The following is an 8,887-nucleotide window of genomic DNA, read 5'->3' as shown; positions in this document are numbered from 1 at the left end:
GTTTTTCATTCCAGGAACCACAAGGCTTCACTTTTAAAGGTGAAGTTGGAAAGAAATTGACATATTTGAAGGCCAACACCTTTTTCCAGTCACATTATTAAAGCAGACAAACTAGAAGTTCATTTTCATTCCAACAAGTCATCTTCTGACCTGGACTAACAACACTGGTCTCTATGTGCAGCTGGCTGTGAGACCAGTGCTCAGGGAGCGTCTACAAAGTGCAACACTGAAAGAACATCACACACTCATTTGCTTCCAGAATTTTCACACAAACATCTACTGTCATTATTTTCACCAAACTCTGTGGATCCTTTATTGTGTCTTCAGTCTGATGGTTTTCCTCCTCCTGAGGTCAGCAACAGTATTTTTAAAGACAGCATCACTGATGATCAAATCTGCTCAGTAAACTTTGGTTTTCCACATGTGAGTGTTAATGATGCTCATCACTAACCAGAGCAGACATCTGTGACTGTCCAACACTGTCTCCTTAAAGAGAGCGCATGTCACAGATGTTACACTAGATTCAACGTTCCAGCATTTCCTGTCTTGTTGGAGTTGTTCTACAGCAGCCTCGCAGCAGATGTTTCATCCTCATCAGTCATTGGACGTGTTTTTAACGTAGCGTGTGATGAACCACAGCCCTGACAGGAAGTCTGCTGACTCAACCACAGGGCTCTAGAGTGCAACCACTTTGGTTGCAAATGCGACCAAATTTTTCAATGGTGCGCCAAAAAAAAAAATCTTAGGTCGCACCGGTGCGACCAAATGTTCGAGTAAAAAAATAAAAATTAAAAAAAAACTACGCAACTCTGAAAGTCTCCGTGTGGTCAACAGCAGACACACATTATGCCCCTATCGTGGTCTAAACCAATCAAAGATAGTCAGGGGCGTGACCTTTCTGATTGGCCGTGGTCCAGTTGAAAGTGCAGGCAGATAGTGAGGTGAGTAGCTTGAATAAAGCGATATCAATTCATTAAATCCTGAATTGACTTTTAAATATAAATGTATTTGGCCAGAAACGCCAGAATATCAGGTTAAAGCTCACAAAATTATTTCAACAAACAGTATGAGCAGGTAAACGGGTTCCACACAAAGACGTAAACACAGAGCGCGGACCCAGCGCATCAGAATCAGCTTTCTCGGCTTTCTCACCCGATGGCCTGTACACGGACACGCCGGCGGGGCTGAAAGCCGACAGCTCACTGATTCTGATGTGTCGGGTCTGCGCTGTCTTTACGTCTTTTTGTGCTAGATTCTGAGCAGCAGGTTTTGTCTCTCTCCAAACAAAATTCACTGAACCAGCAGCAAACTACGCATCGCATTTGATAAACGTTGTCATGAATTCCCTCTTACTTTTGCATTTTTGCTTCCACCACGATAAAGATCACACTTCATGCACAGCTCTCTCTCTCTCTCTCTCTGTACTTCAAGAACAGTTTCCCGTCTCAAATCTTTGTTTTCTGTATTATTCATTTGCTTATTACCCACTAGTCTACCGTTGTTTACAGCGCTGTCAGACGCTGTTTGTTTTTTTTTTGTTTTTTTTTTACTTAAATGTCCTCTGACAAGAAAGCCTAATTTCTGCTGTTCAATACTGAAGAAATTTAAGCTTTTTAAAATTATGCAAAATTGCAGAATATTGCAGAATATTTTTAAGGTTATCTGCTATAAAAAGCCAGGCCAGAAAAATCTCCTTCATGTTTTTCTGTGTTTTATTCTCAGTTACTTTCACACAAAGGCATCTGCTGTGATGTTCACAATTCTGATGAAGTCTCACATGTATCAGTGCTGATAAATGATCAGAATTATAATATTTCTGACTGTCTGAGGCTAAATTGAATCGAATTGAATCGGGACCTTGTGAATCGGAATCAAATGGATTATAGAAATCAGTGATGATACCCAGCCCTAGTGAGCAGCCTAGGCCTGACAGAAGTGGATGTAGCTGTGGGTAATGAGAAAAGATGAAAAGAACTATTAATAACTTTTGTGTTAAGGACTGATCCGTCTGAAATTCATAGCCATTGCTCTGACACGGTGCCATCAATCTTTGAACGCTGAAAAAGCAGCAGTGTATCCAGAAAACACATTATATACTGCGATAAATGCACTGCCCAAGTGTCCCCTCTCTCCACTGCCTTTCAGCGGCAGGCAGCAGCAAACAGTTCGTCAGAGGAGGCCGAGATGATGATTAAGTTTAACATTACCCGCAATATTACCAAAGAGTGCCAATGCACTTTAAGCACAAGCGCAAGATTGTTAGTTAATCATTTACAAATCAATATTGTCTTTATGGACAGCAATTTTCCCCACAACAAAATGCACATGTAAAACTGTGGTGTTAAGCGATGAGGTTGAAAAATTTGGGTGCACCTAACTTTTGTGCTGGTGCGCCTAAGAAAAAAAGTTAGGCGCGCCAGTGCAACCGTAGCAAAAAGTTAGTCTAGAGCCCTGCAACCAAGACAAATTTATGTCTCATTTATGTCTTTGACCATGTGGGGGTGGTCTGCACTGTTGGTGGATTTGTATTCAGGGTGTTTGAGCCACTCCAGTTTATACTGAAATGTTTCTTCAATCAAATCTCCAAAGAAGAGTTTATAGTCAGGGACGTTGGATTTAGCTCCACCTTTGAACTTGTAGCAGTGAGTTTTATTCCCACTGATCCAGAATGTTCCTCTGTTCATTGCATCACATGTATTTTAGTGACAGGTATTTTTAGCAGGTGCTGAGATCAGAGGCTCCTAAACCAGAGTTTACTGGACTTTTCTGCATTAAAGATCTTTGTGTTGGCTCACGGTTTGTCCCCCAGATCAGTTTGAACCTCAGTTTATTCAGTCATGATGGATTTTTGTGGAGGTGCAAACAGCTGATAAGAACGTAATCTGGACACACTGTGGCTTTGAACAATCTTCACACCAGCTTCATCATCAGGTATTGTTTTCCCATTTCCAGACTTCTCCTTTCCCTTCACCTTCTTTCTTGGACCAGTTTGACTCACAGCAGTCTTTCCCACTGATCCAGAGACCCAGAACTTTCATGTCATCTTTAACCTGGATATTAATATCAGCTTTACTTAGATCAGAGCCGATCCACACTCCCTCTGTGATGCTTTCATTTGGACCTGATGCTGATGGAATATGTCTGATGTTTTACTGCTGTCAGTGATGTCTCTGTGCACAGGCTGTCTCATATCTGGAGACCCCTCATTGCACATGTTGGTCCATAATTCAGTCATTAAAATCACGTTATCTCCTTTTTTTATATCAGAAGCACACGAGCCTGATGTCTGCAGTTTAGTGTCAGCACAACTTTCATCTCAGCACAACTAAAACATGCTGACTGACCTCAGAGTTTCAAGTCCACATCCTGGACTCTCAAGAAAACCACACAGCTGCTTCACTCCTGAATCCTGCAGCTGGTTGTTGTAGCTCAGGTCCAGCTCTCTCAGATGGGAGGGGTTGGACTTCAGCACTGCTGCCAGATAATCACAACTCATCTCTGACAAACCACAGTCCATCAGTCTGTATAAAGAATGAAAGATGTAAATTTATTAGACAAAGTGTGTGCTTGAAATCATTCAGTGTTTCATAATCTGTTCAGAGCTGAAGAAGTTTCAGAATGTAGAAGTTTAGAAAATAGAAACTCAAAAGAACTGAAGCCAACAGGAAGCAGCTTCAAACAAACACGACGAGAAAAAAAATGAATTTTTTACATTAAAGTCACACATTTATCATAAAAACATGTAACAGATTTGAAAAAGTTGCGTTTTTCATTCAAGGAACCACATGGCTTCACTTTTAAAGGTGAAGTTGAAAAGAAATGGACATATTTGAAGTCCAACTACAAGTCCAACTCTGAATTTTTCAAGTTCTACTGTGTGAAATCAAATAAACTGAATAAGAAACATCAGAGTCCAAAACAAAAAAAACCCTGCCAGTTCAGGAGGCCGACAGTGGGACTGTGGTGAAGGCTCTACACTAAAGCTACACAAAAAAGCTGAAGTTTGAAGCAGAAAATGTAAAGCTGTGAGTGAAAGAGCTCCAGCATCTGTCACGTTAGAGGAAACTTTCTTATCTCCACACTGATGAAAGCATCATGCTTTTATTTCATGCTGCTTTTATTGAGTCACACTGTGAAACTGTGCTGAGCCACAGCTGAACCCGCATCCCCGTACAGCAGACACTTACAGCACTTGGCTGCTTCCATTGGACCCTCTGCACAGAGGTTCAGTTTCCTCTTCTGGTCCCAAAGTGCAGAACAACAACGTTTCAAACAGCTTCCTTCAAGCAGCTTCAGCCACAGAAATGCAGAGAGAATTCTTTGTATCTCTTGGTTGTGTTGTATGATGCTGTGCTTGCATATCTGGTGTCTGTGTTGCTTTTGAAAAAGTGCATGTGAGGATGGATCACTCATCTACTGCAGCTCCAGATAAACAAGCTGGACCTGAACCTGGTAGCTTCACTTAGAACAGTGGTTCCCAAAGTGTGGGGTCCGCCCCACAGGGGGGCGCAGAGCCATTGCAGGGGGGCGCGGTATGAAAAGAAAAAAAAACAAAAAAAAAACGCTTGGACACTGCTAGCATAATGGACAGGTTTTTGACGGGGCTCCCACACAAACGCAAAGCAGGAGATGAAGCATCGCTGAATATGTTTCCAAACCAAATTCCTTCCAAGCCAAAGACTAGAAAATATGGTGAAGCATATCTTCCCTTTGGCTTCACCTGCACAAGTGCCAAGGTAGGTCTTCCCTGTGTAACCCGTTCAAGTGTTACGCCTGTTGTTGTTGCGTTGTGTTCTGGCGTGAAAGTAAGAGGCAGGAGACAGTACTGGATCTTTGGCTCTTTACTGCACATCTGCAACACAGAAATAGTCTGATCTGTGTGTGTCATGCGTCTCCCAGTACACCTCTCCTCCGGCCATGCTGAAAGGAGCTGTGACTGCAGCTTCATTAACACTACAATAATATAATAAATCAAATACAACAAATTGTTTTAAAACATTAACTTAAGCTCTGAAAAACAAAAAGCACAAAATAAATAATATGTCACTGAAAAATCATCAGAAACAACTTATAAGAACAATAAACATAATAATTCAAAAACAAATAAACAGTCAGATAAATACAATTCAATAACCAGGACCCAATATTCTAGTGCTTATAATTCAAACATTACACTTCAGTACAATCATATTAATAACTGCCATGCAACAGGCAATACAACACTGTACCATAAAAACAATGAATGAAAGACTGCATCTCTAAAACATAAGAACATCTCCATACCTGCAACACAGAAATAGTCTGATCTGTGTGTGTCATGCGTCTGCCAGTACACCTCTCCTGACGAAGGAAAAAAAGAGTACACGCTGTTAAAAAAAACTGCCGCGAGTACGCTCACAAGCCGCTAGCGATCAGGCTAACTTAGCATGCTAGCATTTCAGTTGCGTTCTCGGTTAAAACTAGAGCTGGGCGATAAAACGATAACGATATGTATTGCGAAATAACTTTTTCTCGATAGAAAAATTAAACTATTGCGATAGACCTCATCTCTCTTGTCCTCTTAAAAAAAAAAAAAAAGAACAGCCAATCCAAATTAAGTAGCGCAGAGCCGAACCAATCACAGCCGCAGCGTCACGTCACATGACTTGTTACGTACAGCACAAGCGCCAAGGCGCACATGTGTATTTGTTTTTGCAGCCGGGCCGCCCAGGTAATGAAGGAAATGAGTTTGCCGACTAGAGAAAAATCAACCGAGAGCGTGAGCGAAGGTTACCGAAGAAAAAACAGATGATGGTTCTGTGGAATTACAGGGATTATTTTACATAACCATCATCTTATCATTGCATTAATTATCATTTCATCAAAGTGTTTATTGAAGTTGCTGGCATTATGTTATAATTTATATTATAGGGGTTATCATAATCAAATATTAACATGTTTATTACAGGTGCAGTATAACTACTTTAAAATGATTGAGTTAAATATATATATATCATAACTCATATGCTGAGTATATTGTTACAGTAAAATAGTAGCTGAGCAAAGGCCTGAATGTATTCAGCTTCTTGTTGCATTTGAGTTTGCCTAGTTACAGGTGACGGAAGGATGTCCAGCCCATGGTGACCTCAAAGGCCTTAGATCATCACCATATTCTTAAGAGTATGCCACAAGGAGGAACCTCTATGTTGCAGTTAATTCTTAAAATACATGAATGTTCTGTACATGCAAATTATGTGCTTGTAAACGCAAGAAGGGGCGTTACAATACCCTGATGTTATAAAAGCAATCTAGAGTGTATTTTGGGTAGAGATGTACAACTGTTTTGCAGTTTGCACCTCTCCACGCTGCGTGCATTAAAATCAATTGTTTGAACGACCTTTTCTGGACTATCATTGTTTTACTCTCATCCTCAATTTCGAACCCGTAACAGTTCCAATGCTGGAGAGATTGTCAAACGGAAGGGCCACAGAAGTTCCGTAGTGTGAAGGTATTTCGGCTATTTCAAGTCTGACAAAAAACAGAGTAGCGCGCACTGTAAATTGTGCCGAAAGCAAGTCTGGAAATACAATAAAGCGGTGCATGCTCAATCTCTGACTGAAAGCACTAATTCGTCATTCGGCTTTTGTCAGACTAAAGTCACTGTTAAAACTGTTTGAAAAGCTAAGCTATACAACAAGGAGAGATTGATGCTACGTCCACACGTACCCGGGTATTTTTGAAAACGCAGATTTTTCTATGCGTTTGCACCTTTCGTCCACACGTAAACGGCGTTTTCAGTCACTGAAAACGGAGATTTCTAAAAACGCCTGCCAGGGTGGATATTTTCGAAAACTCCGTTTTTGCATTTACGTGTGGACAAGAAAAACGGAGAAAACGCAGCGTCAAAGGTGTGCGCCTTTTTTGACGTCACACTGTGCGCCACGTTATTGTTTCGGTGAAATGAATTTCTACAATACTGTTACTGTTAATTGTACTCTCTGCAGTGTTTAAATGCTTACATATACACACACAGTTACTGTCCCTCCACACATACAACTCGGTTCTGCTTCTATGCCCCATCTTTGTTTACTATTTCCTACCGAGGCTTCTAGACTTCTGATTGGCCAACATTTCTACACGGTTAGGAATATATCGCCACCTGTTGCTTTGGCATGTTCCTAGCAGCGTTTTCCTTCATTTCTGCGTTTACGTGTGGACGGGATTATTTTTTAAAACGAAAACGGAAAATCTCCGTTTTCAAAAATACCCGTGTACGTGTGGACGTAGCCTGAGAATTTCCTTTTAGTTCTCAGTTTATTTGATATTGACAAAAGTTAGTCAATTTTGTCTGTTCTTCTGTAAAACGACCTAAGATTTATTTTTAGAATTAAAATTTTGTTTCTAAGTGGAATTGACAATTTAGTGGTCTGTTTTGTTTGTTCTATTTTGAAACTTAAACGCTTTAGCGGCTGCCTTTTGTGTAGTTTACAATATTTGCCTTTACCTGAAACTGAAGTCTCATGTTCCTTAAGTACATCTACCCTGTTGAACTTATTATGGGAAATAAATATTTTAATTAAAACAAGCTGCTAATTATTTCACATTTTACTTGTGAGCAACGGCACATTTAAATCTTACAAATATAGTTATTTGGCTTATATCGTGATATATATCGTTATCGCCTGAAATGAAAAAAACATATCGTGATATGAAAAAATCTTATATCGCCCAGCTCTAGTTAAAACTCATTAAAAACATATATTAGCGAACTCCGCCCTCCACAAAACTTACCCCGAATTAATCTCTTAATGACAAACAAAAACGCTGCGGTTCGGCTATATTTACATTGCAGCTTGGGCTCTGAACAAACTTTAATTAGCAGAGAGCAACGTGGCAGTGACTTACCTCCGGCCATGCTGAAAGGAGCTGTGACCGGGGCACACATGCACGCGCCTACGTCACTACGCAGCGCACACACACACGAACGCACACAGACTCAGATAACACAGGTGGGAGAGTGAGATGCAAAAATGACATATTTAATCCAAAAAAAAGGTGTTTTGGGTGAAATTCACAAGTATTTAACACATATGTTACACCTGCAAAATTAGTTTTCCCTGCGTCGGGAGCAGCGCTGGGCTCTCCAAATCACGGACAAACAGGATCCCACATTCTTGATTTTTAGTTCACAAACACTTCTTGTAATAACTACTCCTGACATTTTGGACATGTTAGCTCTTTATGCAGTAAAGTTACAGTGGGATACAAATAATATCAGGCTGATCCTGCCGTAATTTGTTCCCCCGGTTCAAATCACGGACAAACAGTATCCCACAGCTGTTTTTGTTTTTGAACCCATTTTGCACAGAGAAGCATTTTTTGAAAAATGTATTGATAGCCCTCTCCGTGAATCGCTACCTTATCGTGGTGGAGGGGTTTGTGTGTCACAGGGATCCCAGGGGCTATGTTGTCTGGGGGCTTTTTGCCCCCTGGTAGGGTCTCCCATGGCAAATTGGTCCTGGGTGAGGGACCAGACAAAGAGCGATTCAGAAGACCCGTATGAAAAGAACATCGAGGGAACAGTTTACCCTGCCCGGGATAGGGTTACCGGGGCCCCGCCCTGGAGCCAGGCCCGGGGAGGGTGCCCGAGGGCGAGCGTCTGGTGGCCGGGCCTTAGTCCATGGGGCCCGGCCGGGCACAGCCCGAAGAGGAGACATGGGCCCATCCTCCCGCAGGCCCACCACCCACAGGAGGCGCCATAGGGGTCGGGTGCATTGTGTGTCGGGCGGCGGCCAGGAGCGGAGGCCCTGGCGGACCGATCCCCGGCTGCCAAGACTGGCAATAGGGACATGGAATGTCACCTCTCTGGTGGGGAAGGAGCCTGAGTTAGTGCGTGAGGTTGAGAAGT

At 41.8% G+C, this 8,887-nt stretch overlaps 1 protein-coding gene across 2 annotated transcripts in view; it reads right to left on the bottom strand.

The window, feature by feature from the left end:
- Positions 1-4,906: 4,906 nt before the first annotated feature.
- LOC109200127 (NACHT, LRR and PYD domains-containing protein 1-like) overlaps positions 4,907-8,887 on the bottom strand; it is a 29,043-nt gene continuing 25,062 nt past the window's right edge. Inside the window, exons 4-5 of one of the 2 annotated variants that reach the window (XM_025904746.1) lie at positions 5,284-5,340; positions 4,914-4,953 (exon numbers count right to left, since the gene is read on the bottom strand). In XM_025904746.1, coding sequence (XP_025760531.1) covers positions 5,316-5,340 — 25 coding nt within the window. In that variant the 3' untranslated portion in view covers positions 4,914-4,953; positions 5,284-5,315. Of the gene's footprint in view, positions 5,341-8,887 lie in introns of both variants that reach the window. The other variant, XM_019355585.2, reaches the window with a different exon arrangement.

Source organism: Oreochromis niloticus, unplaced genomic scaffold (assembly GCF_001858045.2).
Source record: "Oreochromis niloticus isolate F11D_XX unplaced genomic scaffold, O_niloticus_UMD_NMBU tig00006675_pilon, whole genome shotgun sequence".
Taxonomy (NCBI): domain Eukaryota; kingdom Metazoa; phylum Chordata; class Actinopteri; order Cichliformes; family Cichlidae; genus Oreochromis; species Oreochromis niloticus.
The sequence above is the reverse complement of the archived record's forward strand: the minus strand, read 5'-3'. Positions and strand labels throughout refer to the sequence as shown.